At 40.4% G+C, this 18,148-nt stretch overlaps 1 protein-coding gene across 1 annotated transcript; it reads left to right on the forward strand.

Annotated features, from left to right (window-relative positions):
* The first annotated feature begins 325 nt into the window (after positions 1-325).
* Positions 326-3,306, forward strand: LOC147620379 (uncharacterized). The gene is made up of 2 exons (XM_086824623.1): positions 326-1,511; positions 1,590-3,306. Exons 1-2 carry the CDS (start codon positions 484-486, stop codon positions 3,127-3,129), a joined length of 2,568 nt encoding a protein of 855 aa, XP_086680749.1. The 5' UTR covers positions 326-483; the 3' UTR covers positions 3,130-3,306.
* Positions 3,307-18,148: the final 14,842 nt, after the last annotated feature.

Raw genomic sequence — 18,148 nt, forward strand, 5'->3', positions numbered from 1 at the left:
AAGGGGAGGGGGTAAGATAAATCTAGTTCATCTTCTCCCCTCCTCTCGAAGAGAGCAGGGTGTAGCCACAACAACTGTGGTGGTGGGGTTCGAATCCCCAACTCTCTAGACATGCATTGACTCAGGCTCTTTACATGTTGCATGTATACGCAGGTTAACAGACTCACGTTGCGTAAAGGGCGGCATGTAAAGGGACGCCCATTCATAGGCAGTCACTTTTTTAATAAACCCAATCATGGGCAGTTGGTGTATAATGAGATACGAAGAGTGCACAAGGCACTTTTTGAGTGCCACCCTTAGGCCGTCTGTAAATACCCTAAAAGACAGAAAGTTGTTTTTTAACCCAAGCCCGCGAGTCGCGAGTCGCCACAGGATTGGGTAAGCAGGCTTTTTCATGATTAGCGTGCTCTGCTCGCTGTGTGTGTGTGTGTGTGTGTACGGAAGGCTGCTATTGTTTTCCTGTTGTAAAACCGCGGAGAAGGCATGGAAGATTTGCAAAGGTTCATTGATGAAGAGTATGCCAGGCTCAAGGAACGAATACCTTCTCCTGATTTCACCGATGAGATGGAAAGGCGTGCTTATACATGGGAAATGGTGGCCGCTCTTTTGAAGGCTGTAAAAGGCAACGCACCACCCACATTGTTTGGGGAATCCCTTGATGCAGTTTATAGAGTGATGCCTGAATTGTCGGGGGTGCCTGACGAAGGGAAGTGGTTGGAAGTATTCAAACAGTGTGTTGCTGGGAAGCAGGCGGCTGTTGTCGATGTGAAGAAGCAGCAGCAGCAGCAGCAGGAGGACCAGCTGTGTCAAGAATTCGAAGGAGAGTACCAAGATCCTGCCGGCAGTATTCTTTCATATTTTCTTGACTACATAGATCAATGCTACACAAGTTGGTCCAAGGACAGCAAGACTTGGTATGCCCCCTGCACGGCCATTGTGCAGTCAAGTGGTTGGGGGAAATCGAGAGCTGTCCGAGAGATTGCTTTGGCTCCTAACCAAGTGATGGTTTTTTATTTTAGCTTGATGGACCCTAAACACGCAGGGTACCCCGGGTCTGACCCAGATATTCGCTGGCACTTTAGGACCATCACAAAGGTTGAGCATGCATACGCACTTTTCCGTGCATGTTTTGATTGGTTGTCTGAGCAGGGCACTTTCCCGAGCAAGGAGGATCTGTTCAGAGATCATCAGATGAAGCGTTATCATCGTATACTTCCAAAGATTCGGACTCAACCAGAATGCAGCAAGAAATGTATGATAGACGCATGTGATGAAGCAATGGCTAGACACGCCACATCTCTCAGAAGCAACGGTGTTTGCTTTTTGTTTGTCTTGGATGAAGCTCGAACCCTTCTGCAGCCTCCTGAAGCTGACATGGGAGGGGCGTTCCAAGGAGAACTTCCATTTATCCTTTTCAGGAGAGCATCCGCAGATTTGCCCACAACGGGGCGATCATTTGTGCTTTTTATTGACACCACATCAAGGGTGTCAAATTTCACAGCTGCATCCAGGTATGATCCTAGTCTCAGAGTTCTTTCGGGTTGTGTGTAACGAACCTATACCAAGAAATTCCATATTTGATCGTCCAGGTATGATCCCAGTCTCAAAGTTGTTCGAGGTCTGAGGAATCTCTTCTCACCTTTTTCAAGACTTCCAACATTTGATCTCATCTCTGCATCCACGTCCTCCATGAGCTTAGACACCATCGCTTCCCCACAAATTTGGTTCAGACAGGGCAGGCCACTTTGGGCTGCCAAAAAGTTTTCCAAAACGGAGTGGGTGAGCGAGATTCTGCAGTTAGCACAGACCAAGCTTCTTGGGGGTGTTCTGATAGATTCAGAAGAAGGTCATAACCTATTACGGTCCCCGCACATGTCATTGGTGCTTTTGGGCCGTCGCATAGGAGTGGACGTCTGTCCTCAATCTTCAGCTGCGCAGGATCTTGTGGCTTCGCACATGAGTGCATGCTTGCATGTTTCGGCATCGAGGGAATATGTGCTCTGCACTTCTCTGCCTGAGCCTGCCTTAAATGAAGCAGCTGCAATTGCTTTAAGGAGAAACAGAGAGTTGATGCAGCAGCAACTACGTCAATTGAATTCGTTGTTGCTGAATGGCATTGCATCTGCTGGGGAAAGGGAAGAGCTGGTTGCAAGGTTTTTGCTGATCCATGCCATGGATAGTCTGCAGCAAGAAGATTCTCCTACCAAACCTGTGTTCTTGGAAAATTTTTTGAAGGCTTTTGTACCTAATTTTAAGGAATTCCCACCTGAATTAGAGCATTTGAACAAAGCAAAAGTCTTCTTCAATGCATTCCATCGCTTCTTTGGGAAGCCTTCAGTCCGAGATGCAAGAAGATTTTTAAAGAAAGGTGCTGCAATGATTTGTGCCCCGATGCAAGAGGCATTCGATCTGTACATTCTATATGTAATGCCTGATGATAAAGGAGAGTATAATGTTGACAATGATAATTGTATTGGATGCCTGGGAGTGCAAGTCAAAAATTGGAAGAATGTCCATGGGATTTCTGCAAATGTGGATCACCTGCGTGCTTATCAGAGGAAAGTAGCTGTAGCAGGTGCAGATGAGGTCCTGCCGGCTGTGTTGATGGTGCTACATCTGGGAGTAGATAGTACAACACAAAACGAAGAAGATGAAAAAAGGAAAAGAAAAAAAGGAAAGAAAGCACATGATGAAGGTGGGGGTGAAAGCAAATCTCCAATGAAGGAGGAGGTTTTTGTTTTAGAGGGCCTCGACATGGTTTCCGTCCCGGAGGATTTACATGAGATCATACAAGTCCTACTTTGTCAATCGCTGGATCCCATTACCATCATGCATGCAGAAAAGGAAGCAGAAAAAAGGAATCCAGCATATAGGCAAATGACAGACAAAGACACAGTGAGAGAAACAAAAGCACTGCAAAGCATATTATCTGCTGTTTATCCAGAGGTCAAGGTTGACAAGCCAGGGCCATCTTCAAAGGTTGAGATTAGAGCATATGGCATTGTGTTGGACAACCCTCCCGGGATTACCCCTCCTGTGGCGTTGTTTGGCAGGGATGGGGGCGTAATGAATCCCCCCTCCCCTCCGACCAAAAGGGTGAGTGGAAGGAAGCGTTGCCAGGGTGAGTGACAAGCCAGGGCCATCTTCAAAGGTTAAGATTAGAGGCATTGTGTTGGGCAAGAGCGGAACGAAGCGCTGCCACTACATTTTTGGAATGTTGTCAGACGAATGTTGGCATTTTACAATATGCTAATGTATCTGTATGAAATTTACAGTTGTAACATATGTTTTTGGTTTACGCTTGTATATTGATATGTCTTTGCATCTCAGTTGGGGGGTGAGAGAGGGACTATCCAGTTTGTAAATTTATGAATCTGACATACAGGACCCAGAAATGTGCAGAGCATGGGAAAGTAGAGCTTAAGCATAGAGCATATTTTGAGAAGTTTGTCAAAGCTGTGCATGCATCAACTATTCTCCATGGTTGGTTAGCTGCTTTTGATCTGGCCATTGATAAGAGTTGTGGAGCGTAGATGGAGATGCCACTCACCTGTAGGGTACAGTTGGGCAGACATGCTCGAAAAGTGCATTGCTACAGAAAACTTAGATGGTTTTTGCGTGTCTGATCCTTCAATTTGATGCTATGTATTCACTGATTCAAATTCCTCAATCAAGTCAACTAATGTCTTGAATGCATTCCTAAGTTTCTGAGAATTGCATGAAATCAGGTATCTTACTTGCATTGATGAGGAGTGCTCCCCGCTCGTAAGGAAAGTGGAAATGGGTGCAACATAATATAGTGGAGTTCAAGCCATTAGACCTGTCACCTACCCAAGGAGCTCATAATAGAATGGTAGTGGTAAAATGATGAGCTCATGCTAGTAGGCCTACCCTAAGGAGTTCATGATAGAACATTTTTTTGGGAATCATTCCTAGTTATACTTTACATAGTGTATTCCCACATCAGTTTGCTTGAGATAATAAAAAAAGTTTTCTTTGTCTTGCATCCTCAATTTATGCTATATTTGGTATCAAAGTGTGAGCTTTTTCTATTTTCATTGGATGCTTATTATCCTTAGGTACTCAGATGAACCGAGAGAGAGAGAGAGAGAGAGAGAGAGAGAGAGAGAGAGAGATCAAATGAAGAGGCCAAAAATCAAGATTTGAACTTGGGTCAACAGGTTGAAAGCCCAGTAGACTAGTCTTCTTTTTTGTGAGCTTTGGACGTCTCTGTGACTTTTGAATAAGGACTCAAAGGTTTTTTTGGGGTTTCTTGTATATTTGAAGGCTTGCCATGAAGATTTTGAAAGTCATAGAGCATATAGATAAAGCATTGTAGGAAGAGAAAATGACATTTTTCTAAGAAATTCCAAAGTATCTATGCCTTGAACCAAGAAAAAGAGCATGTATATGCATCCTCGACAAAGGAGATTTTGATCACACTAGATTTTTTTTTCCTTTGCATCATTGAAGAGGAGGGAAGCAACCAGCCAAAGAGAACATTGCTTGAGAACAAACTGTAGAGAGTAAAGAGAAGACACTGTAAATGTAGAAAAATGAAGGCTTAAGACTGTTTCCAGCCGTACTAACTACTGACCGCATAACGATAAGGGTTGTTGCAAAGAAAATTGGCTGCTGTCCTAAGCTTTCCTGGGAAATGTGGTAAACTAGGTGTCTTCATGCAGCTTATCAGATGAAACGAATGGTCGAAGTTACACACTTACACACTTACACACTTACACAAGTCAACAACTCCTCTTCTACAAACAAAACATGTGGAGTGCCACTAGTAAAAGCATGTATACACCTAGATGAATCCAAGAACATGCTTGAATTCACCTTATAAGAAAGTGCAAGTTATAAACTCATGGTAGTCATCCACAAGACTATATAACCATTAGCAGCTCCATTATGCATAGTATGGACTAGAGACTATGACATCCTCAATATCATCATCAGTGCTCCCCAATAGTGGGTGTAGAACTTGGTATCAATATATGCTCCCATACACACATTCCCCGCGTGTGCACGTGCACACACGCACACACACAAGAGCATACATTCATGTGAAGGTATGTGTGTTGAGTTTCTCTTAGAGCTTTGGAGATGCAGGGAAACACAGAGGCTCTGGATATGCTCATTGTTTCTTGAAAAGAGCATAGGAAAGTGATTGCTTCATTATGAAAACAGGCATATAGTCAAATACACACACACGCCCCCATGACCAAGAGAGGTAGAAAGGCCTCAACACCAAAGACCAATGTAGATGAACAAACACGGAAGAGGGAGGTTTGGAAGGATGCATGGATTGTTCAACTCATTCACATTTTGGGCTCAATGCACTATGAGTTTGGAAAAACTCCAAAGCAAGGGGTTGATCTATGGTTTAAAGATGCCACTCAACGTGTAGGGCTATTCCCAAAGTGTGACACAGACTCTGAAAGTTGCAGAAAGAGATGGGATCATGTGTATACTATGAGTTTGGAAAAACTCCAAAGCAAGGGCTTGATCTATGGTTTAAAGATGCCACTCAACTTGTAGGGCTATTCCCAAAGTGTGACACAGACTCTGAAAGTTGCAGAAAGAGATGGAGTCATGTGTATACAGACTACAAGAAGGACAAGGCCCATAATTTGATCTTTGGAAATGATCGTAAGGTAACATGTCAATGGTTTCATATCATTGATGAGTACATCCACAATAAAGTAAACGTGGTTAGCTACACCCATGCTTCAGTTGTGGGTGGTAACACCGATGGCCTAATTGGGAAAATAGACGAAGATAGGGTACACAATCCTTTATCAAAACAGAAGCGAGCAATGTCCCCAATCTACGACCATGAAAAGATCGGAAGATTGAGGATTCCCTTGTCAACATGGCCAGCACGGCCAAAGTCATGACAGATCATCTGCAAAAGATGGCTTCTATTGTCAGAGCATCTTGTTAGCGGCGTAGAGTGCATTCACCAAGGCAGCACAACTTGCATTGTGGGGTGTGTGTGTGTGTGTGTGAGAGAGAGAGAGAGAGAGAGAGAGAGAGAGAGAGAAATGAAATAGCGGCTTAGAGTGCATCCACCAAGGCAGCACAGCCTGCATTATGTGTGTGTGTGTGTGTGTGTGTGAGAGAGAGAGAGAGAGAGAGAGAGAGAGATGAAATAGCGACGTAGAGTGCATCCACCAAGGCAGCGCAGCGTGCATTGTGTGTGTGTGTGTGTGTGTGATTGTGAGAGAGAGAGAGAGAGAGAGAGAGAGAGAAATGAAATAGAAGTGTGCATCCACCAAGGCCGCGTAGCCTACATTGTGTGTGTGTGTGTGTGTGTGTGTGTGTGAGAGAGAGAGAGAGAGAGAGAGAGAGAGAGAGAAATATCAGGTTTGGTCTTCTCTGCTCCAGCTGCACACCTTTGATCTGGAGCTTCTTCTACAACTGCTCCTAAGTGGTCTCTTGTTTATTCAAGTTCTATGATGGCTAATGTAACCAAGCAATTCGACTCTCTCTCTCTCTCTCTCTCTCTCTCTCTCTCGCGCAGCTTCTTCCACTCTTTGCAGCACCGAGTTATGGTGACTCTTTGCAGCACCGAGTTATGGTGTTGTGCACAACATTGGCCTTCCCTATGCATCATCCTATTTCATTTCTCTCTCTCTCTCTCTCTCTCAGGATGATGCGTTAGCGCTGATGCCTTAGTACTACCCGACAGTAGCAATTTTTAGGCTCTCTGATAAAAGCTCTTCATTAAGGTGTTATCACTTGCACAACGCACTCTCATTAAAGCAAGCCTCAATAAATTAGCTGAGTGCAGGGATAATCTCCTTGCAAGTCATAGGAAAAAGCTTGGAAAAGGAGCAGCAAGCAACAAAGGGGCCAAGATCCAAGTTTCTGGGCAATAAAGCCATTGGTCAAGCAAAGGCGTGCAGCATGGCACCCACGAACCAAGCCAAATCTACTACCAGCGACCAAAGCATACACATGTAGCAAGCGATAAGCACCAGGCCAACGCAGTCCACAGTGGGTATAGCCCCCCAACAATGAGCTGGGCAGAGAAATGCAAAAGCACGCGCCATGGCTATGCCCTCCTATAGCAACGATGTTGTGTTGTACACTACCCATGCCATGCCCATTGTACCTATGTGTGCAAAGGCGCTGCACAAACTAAAAGAATTCTCCCAAAAAGAACTTTGTTCCCTTCCCAGAAGGCCTCTCTCCATCGCGACGAGTAGCTCCTAAAGAGTTAAAACAAACTCTCACACACACACATACATGCTCTCTCTCTCTCTCTCTCTCTCTCCCTCCATAGCAGTGCTGCCAGAATTAAAGGTCTCTCTCTCCACTGCCACCCAGAGCCGCCCGCTCCCTCTAGTAATAATATTCTCCTGAAGAGTTGCCACCGTTTTAAGTGTCAATTTTTAAAAGAATAGGAGAATGTTCCTATTATCCTTCTATTATCCTTTTGTCAGTCCTTTTCACCCCTACCCCTCAAGGTAATCTCTCCCTTGCTGCCATGTGGCAAAAGTAAAGTAAAAATAAAAAACTACCTTCATCCTTCCTTTATATATATATATATATAGACAAGTTAAAAGTTTAAGACGACCTGTCTTTTTTGTAGTCTTTTTTGTAGTAAAAATAAGGTACTGATGTAAAGCTACATTTACTTTGGAAGAGCAATTTTGAAGAGTAATTAGATTTTATTAAAGACAAGATTTATATTTAATTTTTAAAGATTATTTGGTATGATTAATTACACTGAGAAAAAATAAGAAAATATATGAAAACAAAGAACAAGAAAATATATGAAAACTACATGTCTCACAATTACCAAAAGGCAAATATATGAAAGCCACTGTTTTAAATTCATTATCACTCACAATTACATTGCTTTTTCATTAGCTCCCAAAAATCACCTTTCCCTAAAAGACGAAGAGAAAGAACTCTGAATATCCAAATGAGTGAGAGAAATCATAAAAAGATATTGAAACTCCTCATCATTACTTTTCCTTAGAGAAAAACGAATGGTAGTCATACGACAAGTGGGAGCAAAGGTTTCCTCATAATCAACACCCTTTTCTTGGGCATAACCCTTTGCAATGCCCTGTTTTGCCTAGATTGTGCCTCCTGCAAAAGCTTGTTTACCAATGAATCATATTTGACAGCATTAGGTCTGTCCTCAGTAACAAGTCTCCAAGTGAAAGCAAAAGTCTGATACGACTCTGGTAATGCATCAAGAACAGTTTGCACAAGAGAATGGTCTGAAATATTCTCACCTATAGCAACTGCTCTTTGAGATCTTTAATCTCAGCAAGAAAAACATTCATGTCATCATCTTCATGCATAATCTTCGATTCTAGCTCTTTACGCAGGTATGAGATTTTTGCCTCATTACGACCTGTATACAAATGAGCAAGAGTATCCCAAGCCTGTTTTGCTGTTTTAGCTGAACGAATGTGTGGGGTGTGATTCCGTTTGTTGACAGAAAGTCATGAGCCTGCGCATCTTTACCATCCCAATGAGCTTGTTCAGCAGTGGGTAAAACAGTAGCAGTAGCAACAGTGCTGCGTGAACCTGTAATAGAAGTAGCAGTAGAGCTACCGGGAGCAATAGCATCCTCAACAAATCCTGCATCCACAGAACCTGGGACGTACATCCAAACCCTGCACAATGTTCCACACTCCTTTTGAAACCAAAACACGCTGCATCATGTATGCCCACAGTGGGTAATTGTTGTCCCCATCCAATTTATCATCATCAGCAAACAACATGCGGAATACATCATTGATGTTATCAACCATGGCCGGTGTGACTGAAACTGATGCAAAAGCTACCTGTAACAACAAGGACTGAACAAAATACAACACGTGCTATGTAGCACGGTCCACAATAGTATACGTATGCCGTTTTGCAGAAATCTACACTGTCGAAAATTTTACAGAAAATGACAAAAATACCTGTGCAAAGCTTCTGATGCAAAAACGGAGCCCGAAACAGTTGAAAATGGAATTTTTGATGTATACGCACTCGAGAAAGCTCACCTGTACGCGCTCGTGAAAATGGGACCCGTACGCGCTCGTGAAAGCTCACCTCAATCATAAAACAGAGGTCGGAGGGTGCTGGCGGCACTGCTCAAGGAGTAGATGCTTGCTCTGATACCAATTGTTGGAATTAGGATTGCAGGAATGAACATAAGCTTGGAGAAGAAGAAGCTCCAGAGCACACAACGCAGGAGTGTATTGATAGGTGTGCAAAATACAACGATTAGATAGCCCTAGAATGAGTGGACGTATATATATAATGCATGGGAGAAAAAACCTCCTAGTGAGGGAAAAAGTACCCCGGTGATCTTAAGTGTGTTCACACACATCACTACCTATGTATATCAACATATTACTCTTTCCATGTTATCACAAGCATTTGCAAAAATTTGGAACTTTCACAGCTACAAAAATTCATTTTGCACATATTTAAAGATAATTTTCCATCCCTAAAATGGAGCTAAAACATTTATATTTCTCGTGCCAAAAGACATTTTTCTCATCTTGGTAGCTTGGCTTCAGAAGTATAGAATTTTGTCACTTGGTATTTTTAACCTGTAGAAAATATTGTTAAATTAGTGTGAAAGAGTGTTTTCATACATGTGAAAGGTGATTTTTCATCATAAAAATTTGCCAAACATGTGAAATTTTCAGCCTCCAATACTTTTAGAATAGTAAAAATTGTTATTGCAGATGCTAAAAGTGACCTTTCCATCCCTATTAAAACATGCTAGACATGTAGATTTTTCCATTTCACATGTGCCAAAAGAAGTTTTCTCATCGACTTACAAGCCTACTCAAAGTATAAAATATTTTTACTTATTATTTTTTACATGTAGAAAACATTGTTTCATTGGTGTAAAAGACTGTTTTCACACATTTGAAAGGTGATTTTCATCACTAAAGCTTGCCGAATATGTATTTTTTTTCACACTCCAAAACTTGTGCAGCTCTTTTTCTTTACACATGTTAAAAGAGACGTTTCCATCCCTAGAAGCATATGTTTTTTTCATTTGCTATTTTTCACATGTAAAAATTATTGTTTCATCGATTTAAAAGAGCATTTTTACACAATGATGTGAAAAGTGATTTTCCATCATTGCAAACTTGCCTAACATGTGAAAATTTCACACTCCAATTGTTTTGCAGGTGTCCTAAAAATACATATCACATACAAATAAATCCACTTTTTCAAAAAGAATTAAAAGGCCATGGCTTTTCAACCATCTGCATGTAATTTTCATCATCAGATGATTAGCATCATGGCAAATAGAGTGGATCTTTTGAATGTATTAGCACGGTAAGAATGTGATACAAATACTATTTTAACAAACTCAAGGTTTACAAAAAATCGGTACATACTCCTTGGAAAACTAGGTGGCCCCAACAGAGTATGACAAAACCACAAAAGACTTGTCCCATCTTGAGAACCGCAATACAAAAGGGAGAACCGAAAAATACTTTTTCGGGTTTGATAATCGTCATACAAAAGGGTTTACATTTATGGCGTAGATATTTGCTAAACCTCCAAAATTTAGAAAAGCCTAGAGTAACGTCTTGTCCAATTCCCTTGCTATTTACTTCCTTTAACTTAACTTTATTGTTTTCAAGGGCCCAAGTCGTCAAAAGGTCGAGTGCATCTTGCTCCTCACTTGATTTGGTGTAGTCAAAGTAGTCCTTAGAAGTCCTCTATAGCTTCTTGATAAATTCATCTAGCTTTTTGTACATTAAGTCTATATTGTGCACTCCCATAAGCTTCAATAATGCAATGGCTTCTTTCACGGATCTCTTCACATGTTCACCCTAGAAAATGTAACAAAGTATATGATGTTAAATTTTAAACTATATTTTTGGTTTCCATTGACAAGCAACATCTAGAATTCAATGTACCTTGAGTGGTGTTGCAACTTTCGATTTTGAGGGAGGCAAATTTCTCTTTCTTGATTTTGATATCTAAAGTAAGATCCATAGTCCTAGTTATCTTTGAGATTAAAAAAAAACAAGAAAGCAAAATTAAACTGAAAAAAAAGCTACTACATAGCTAGTGTGAATAATGTACTTGTGTTGATATTTTCTCTGAAAACTGCACATATGTGTAGGGTTAACTTGATTTGTAATAACAAAACACAACCTTCAAGCATAAAATCTAATAAATATCTTTGAGATAGCTCCCATTTCAATGCATGGATCTTTATTTGATATGTCCTTGAAGGCCTGTACATAAAAATTATTCAAGTAGGGTTTACTTGATTGGTAACACCAAAAAACAAGAGCCTCAAGTATAAGAACTAGTAGAAACCTTTGAAACAACTCTTGTTTCAACAGATGGCTCTTTATTTGATATGTCTTTGTGAACTGTGCAAGAAAATTATTCAAGAATCCTCATCACCAACCCTACAAATATGTAGGGTTAATTTAATTGGTAATAAAAAAAGGAGCCCCAATCATAAAAACTAATAAAAACCTTTGGAACAACTCCCTTTTCGAGGCATGGCTCTTTATTTGATATGTCCTTGAAGAACTGTGTACAAGAAAATTATTCAAGCATCCTCACCACCTACATAGTATACATAGTATACTAAAATTACAATTATACCAAGAACATTACCTTTTTCTTTGTAGAAACTAATTGCTTTACTTTGACATTGCCATGCTTTCCCTTTAACACAGAAAAAGAGCCACTTAATCATGATAAAGGCAATATATTTATGTTTATGCTACCTTCCATTGGTTTCCAACCTGAAATATATACTAGCCAAGTGATTTTTTATAGCAAGAAATGATTTATTCTTGAACATCAACTATAAGACGTACCTCTCTAGGATTCTCTCCATCACTATCTATGTCATTTTCCAATGGATTCTTGAACACCTAAACAAACTTTCCCATGAGCTCAAACATATCCACATTTCTCATGCTATCATAAAATTACATACACATAAAATTCTTACAAAATCTTCTATGATTTGGACCCCATGGTCATCATCATTGTGTTTACGTAGGTCAAGCATCTTCCATGTACAGTACACATAAGATTAAAATGGGCATTAGTTGCAAAGACAATCGATGGGTGTATCTTCTTTCCTACAAATTCAACAATAAACCCTTACCTTCTTTCTATCTTCTTTTGTTTTTGCTTTAGTGCAAAAATCCAAACTTAGGGGAGAGCTACTTACAGGCATTTATAGTACAAATATTTAAGAAACAAGGACAATAGATACATCCATTATAATTTGCCACAAAAATGAGAATTATAGTCACACTGAAAAATTCAAGAGAAATTTCATGGTGGTGAATATTAGGCATACCTCTTCATCCTTCCTTGCGTGCCCCAAATCCTTAGCAGTTGGAGACCAATAATATGATGATAAGGTCCCATTTCTAGGGCTATTCTCCTAAAAAACATATAAGGGGAGCATTGAGGACCAAGGAAAATTTCACCATCATGAAAATTAGGCATACCTCGTTGCCCTTCCTTGCATGCCCCAAATCCTTAGGAGTTGGTCTGATGATAAGGTCCCATTTGCAGGGCTATTATCCTAAACAACAAAACTACAACATATAAGGAGAACTTTGAGTAGCAAGGAAAAACAAATGCCTAAAGGGATGCCACAAACCATATCATGGTTCTTGTCAAGCCCCAAATCTTTAATTGGATAATGGTTTTCCAATTGCATGCATGTGGAGGATCCATTTCCAGGACTTCTTTCCTAAACACATCAATCATACATAGGAGATTATCACAAAAAACTTACTTTGAGGAGGAAAAAAGGTTCACCTACCTCCACAATTGAGCATCACAAAGTGCAATAGGAGCTTGTATGGTTGATTGTACACTTTGAGGAGATTATCACAAAAAACTTACTTTGAGGAGGAAAAAAGGTTCACCTACCTCCACAATTGAGCATCACAAAGTGCAATAGGAGCTTGTATGGTTGACTGTACACTTGATCCTTTTTGTGAAGAGGAGAGACTAATATCCTTTGAACATTGTAATTGCTTTATTAATACTTAAAAACAACAATGTCGTAACTTGTAGGGTAAGACAAAGTTTCTTACCAATGGCGAGAGCACCGATTTCTTTTCTAACATGTGGAGATACACAAGTGGCACCTCTACCACTTGGCCCTGCATGTAGCATGGTTAGATTTAGATATTAACCTACAGGTAGTTGAGAAACCTTGAAAATTTAATACAAATAGACAAGAGCTTACAAGTTCTAGAGATGATGCTTGTACAAGACTTCTAGGAATATAAAGTCCATGAGCTTCATCACTAACATTTTCAATCTCAACACTCACCGATCATAGGATTTTGGGTCACATGACTTAGAGAGAATACATCCTACTCCCAGTTCTTTAATATCAATGTTAAGAAATGGAATGAAGCAATATTGCTGGGGTATATCTTTAGGGAACAAGCCATATCTACGTTTCACCTTCTCCTCTGAAATAATATTGGGTGATCCCATAATAGCTACCATCTCTCGTACACCTGCTGGTACATAAAAACTGTCACACTTTGACAAAAGTTGGTTTGTGTCATCATTGTACTCACCTTGAGCCTCCAATCAACGATCTTCGTGTGTGTGTCCTCTTCTAGATCTTCACATGTATTCTCTGATTCTTTAAAGGCCTTCATTAGAGATTTTGTCCTTTACTAGCTTCAAATAGCCGTAATTTTATCTTCAAATAGCGCCTCTGCTGGTTCAATTTGTGGAAAATCTCTTGCTCCATCATATGAACATCTAGATTCATGCGCAAAGGTGAGAGACTCTTCTTGTTACGTTTGATGAATCTTTCAATTCCTTCTCTCATACTCTTGGTTAAGTCTGCCGACACAAACTTTTCAAGAGGGTACATGTCAGGGCCTAATTCAGCCCACCTTCTGATGCACTCCAAGTTCTTATTGTAGGTGTGATGCTCCAAGTTGAAATGATCTTTGAGATAGGTTTTTTCTTAGACATTTCTTGGACCTCCTACTTCCTTAAGGGACACCGACTTCTCCATAGGCAAGACAGCCTTTGTTGAAGCAAGTTTTTCTTGAGCCCAGTCATACAATGCATGTCGATGTCTACTTGCGTCCAGCCCAAGCGATTCCCAAGCACCTAAGGACATGTAAAGTTAATTTTTGCCATTGATGTCATTCTTTTGAATGATTTCTCTATAATTATCAACTCTTAAGAAATGCATAGCAAAGACTAAAACTTGTTGAGCACTCCATTGTAGAACGCTCTACACCAGTTCATCTTCCATAGTTGTTGCACGTCTGCAAAATCAAAGCAAAAGAGAAGTATTTATGATTTGATGCTATAGAAACTTTGTGTGTGTGTGTGTGTGTATGCATGTGTGTGTTCATCCTTAATCATGCTATAGAAACTCACAAACACAAGCTCCCTTGAGGTCCTTTATGATTAATCTATTAATCCCTTCCTCTCTTTCCTTCCCATATAAGTTGGGCTTAGTAAGAAGGTAGGATTCGGAGAGAGAGACACAGAGAGAGAGAGAGAGAGAGAGAGAGAGAGAGAGAGAGAGAGAGAGAGAGAGAGAGAATACCATGAGTATATATGCCCTTCAATGCCTATAACTTGTAAGTAGGAAACGACTCAGAAAACTCAAGCAACTTACAACTCAAGAAGACAAGAGAAAGAGAGAGTACTACTAAAAAACGTGAAAGAGAAGAGAGAGTACTCTTGGTGAGTCATGGTCCTTGAAAATTTAAACCTGCCATCATAAAGGGGGAGAAAGAAGGTCATGAGTATGTGATGATGTTTTGGGAGTAGTTTGGATGGATTTGAACACCATTTGGACATTAAATTTTCCGACTACGCTCTCTTGAATGGAAAAATTCTTGACTTTTCCATTTTGTAGGAGCAAAATCGGGCCTTAACTTGTGTTTTGGTAATCCAACTAGCTTGTCGTTTTTTTCTTTTATGGCATGGTAGATAGTAGCAACAATTTAGATGGTTTTGGGACTAATTTGGACATGTTATTGTGCATCACATGGGAATGCGCGTGTCTCCTCTTCCCTATTTTCTTGCTTAATTTTCTATTTTTTTGGTTAATTTTTTATTTTTATTTTTATTATATTTTTAATATTTAAATTTTTTGAATCTGTGGCCCAGCTAGGAGTGACCCCAGCCCTCCGGCAGTGTCCGCATGCATTGCCACACCCTAGGGCCTTTTTCCTCCTCTCCCATTCTTTTATTTTTTATTTTATTTATTTTCCAAGATTATTTTTATTTTACTTTATTTTTATTTTTTATTTTTAAAATTTTATTTCTCTCTCTCTCTCTCTCCCCCTATCATCCCTCTACACACAAACACCCACCCCATTCTCTTTTTTCATTTTTATTTTTGTTAATTTTAATTTTTTAAATTTTTTAGTAATTCTCTCTTCTGCTCCCCTCTCTGTTTTCTCTCTCTACACACACAAACAAACTCTCATTTCTCTCTCTCTAAAAACACACACACAAATTCTCTATCTCCCTTTACTTCTCTCTAAATACACACCCACACACACTCTTTTCATTCTCTCTCTTAATACGCACACATACAATTTTTACTTGTTTTGCTCTCTCATTCTTTTTCTTTCTCTCTCTAAAACATACAAACACACACACACACACACACTTTCATTCTCTCTCCTCTTTTACTCTCATTCTCTCTCTCTCTCTCTCTCTCTCTCGGCCCCTGGGTGGGAAATCCCCTTGGAAGAGGCATTTAACAAAAAAAATATATAATTTTTAATAAAAGAGGAGATGAAGGAGGAGGCAAGCATGCTGGCAGCCCCCCCTTCTCTCTCATCCCTCTCTCTCTCCCAAGGGGGTGGCCACGTTGGCCCCCTCCCCCTTTTTGTTGGAAGGTTGTAGGTCAAAGGTCATCTCCATTTGGTCCTTGGCCCAATTTTGGTCCTCATATAAAGGTGTGTGCACCAACCTTGAGTTGAGTGCTTCCCTCACATGCTCTAGGTCACCCCTCACCTATATAAAGGGGGCACCATGTACTATTCTTGTGTAACACTTGATGAATAGAGTCCTTTTGTGAGCATTCATGATTTCTCTCTCTCTCTCTTGTGTTTCCTCTCTCTTCTTCATCTCAACATGGTATCAGAGCCTTGTGAAGAAGAACTATGAACATCAACCTCTACATACACCGCAACCGCATCTATTGAAGGCATTTTTGTGACCCTTCTCTTCACGTCTTTGCTTCAGCCTTTTCTTCAGCCTTTTCTTCAGCCTTTTCTCTGCGTTTTTCAGTGTTTTTGTTGTGTTTTCATGCTTTGCATGCTACACAAAGCTTGGAAACCGGTTCATCAAGAGGAGGAAGCGGTGTTGATACTAGGTGATTTCTACATTGGCGGTGCTATCCATTGCGTATTATCTTTGGTGTTTCATAAATCAGCAAATTTTTATTTTTTATTTTTTTTGCGTTTTTCTACAAAAACGCAGCAAAGGATTCCTTCTTAATCGGTGGTTCCTTTGATGGTGGCATAGTCTAGTCTTTGAGACTAGTATTGTGGTGCAAGGGTATACTTTACCGTTTTGTGTTTTCTCCACATTCCACCCTCTTTCTTGCTATCCAAAGGCAAGATCTACTTCATCAACACCACTTGCTACTTCAGCAAACCTCTTTTGTTGGTGATTACAAACCCTCTTCTTTACTACATTGGCGGTGCTATTTTGCTGTCTTCTACCTCTCAAGACAACCTATTCTTGGAGGCGTTTTTTTCAGCTTAAGAGGAAGTATATTTCTGCATTTTTTTCAGCTTCTAAACTGAGGTTTAACTCAGCCCAAGTGGCCTCTCAAGCTGCCTCATAATCATCCTCAAACAGTGGATCTATTTCAGCCCACTACTCACTTTTGTAGAGTTCTTTTGGGGCATCATTCTACATCCATTGTTGCAGCCCTTGAAGCTTCATTGGTGGCTTCTTCTTTCCTTTTCTACGAAGGAATATCAAAGTTTTTTATTCTTGTGTTTTCATGATGTCTGGAGGTCGGAGATCTAACAAAGGCAAAGAGAAAGAGGAGGAAGTTTTTTCCCCTACTCATGCGGAGACGATAACACAACCTATTTGTCAACCTATGACAACTATGGGAGGTATGCCTAGCTTTTTTAGTATGCCTAATTCTCCTCTCTCGGGTGTTTTCAATCCTCAATACCTCTTTCAGCCCATTCCTCCTTTCCAACCATCTACTACACACCCATCTACTACACACCCATTTACTATACTCCCATTATCTTTATATTCTAATCCTTCTACATCATCTTTCTCACTCCCTCAACCTTCATTCTCTCCAAACTTAAGTCTACCTTCACTCTCAGAGAATCAGAAACTCACACCCGCTAACTATCAAACTTGGCATCTCTTTATGCAACTATTGTTAGAAAGTGCCGGTGTTTGGCAAATTATTGCCAATCCTCCTATGGTGGATCCGGCATACAGATCTTATTTGGATACTCGTGCCAAGGCACTTATGGTTCATGGTATGTCTTCTTCCATTGTGCCTCAGTTTCTTTCTCAAGGTACTTCTGCTCAACAGCTTTGGATATTCCTCCAAAACCAATATGGAAGGGTCTCCACGGTGAAGGTTGCTCGTCTGGAGGAAGAATTGGAGAAGTTATCCATTTCAGAGTCACATAACGTGGTGGATAAGCTTGGTGAGTTTAATCGCATCAAGCGTCAGCTAGAAGAATTTGGCACAACTGTTAGCAATCTGGTACATAAATTGCTTGGGAAGTTACCCTCTTCTTTTGAGTCTTTCAAAGATAATATCTATCTTCGTGTTCCCTTTCCCTCAAGAAGTAAGGCCTCAACACAAGAGAGCACAGCTAGGTCGCAAAGCATAGTAGCACAACCCTTAGAAGACTTAGCATACGATACTCTCTCGGAATCAAGCATGGACACTACTGATTCTACCATCCAATCTGCTCTTCCATTTGTTGGAATTGATTATGACATCACCATCAAGTATGTTAGGGAAAACATGTATGGCATGAAGATCTATAAGGACTTCATGAACTGATACATAGTCAAGATCGAGGATCATATCTCAGCATTTGATCCTGCACCATCGGTGAACTTCTAGGGAGATCGCTACATGGATCATAATAGAATCATGTACTTA

This window comes from Cibotium barometz, chromosome 31 (genome assembly GCF_041138505.1).
Source record: "Cibotium barometz isolate CiBa-2024 chromosome 31, ASM4113850v1, whole genome shotgun sequence".
NCBI classification, from domain to species: Eukaryota; Viridiplantae; Streptophyta; class Polypodiopsida; order Cyatheales; family Cibotiaceae; genus Cibotium; species Cibotium barometz.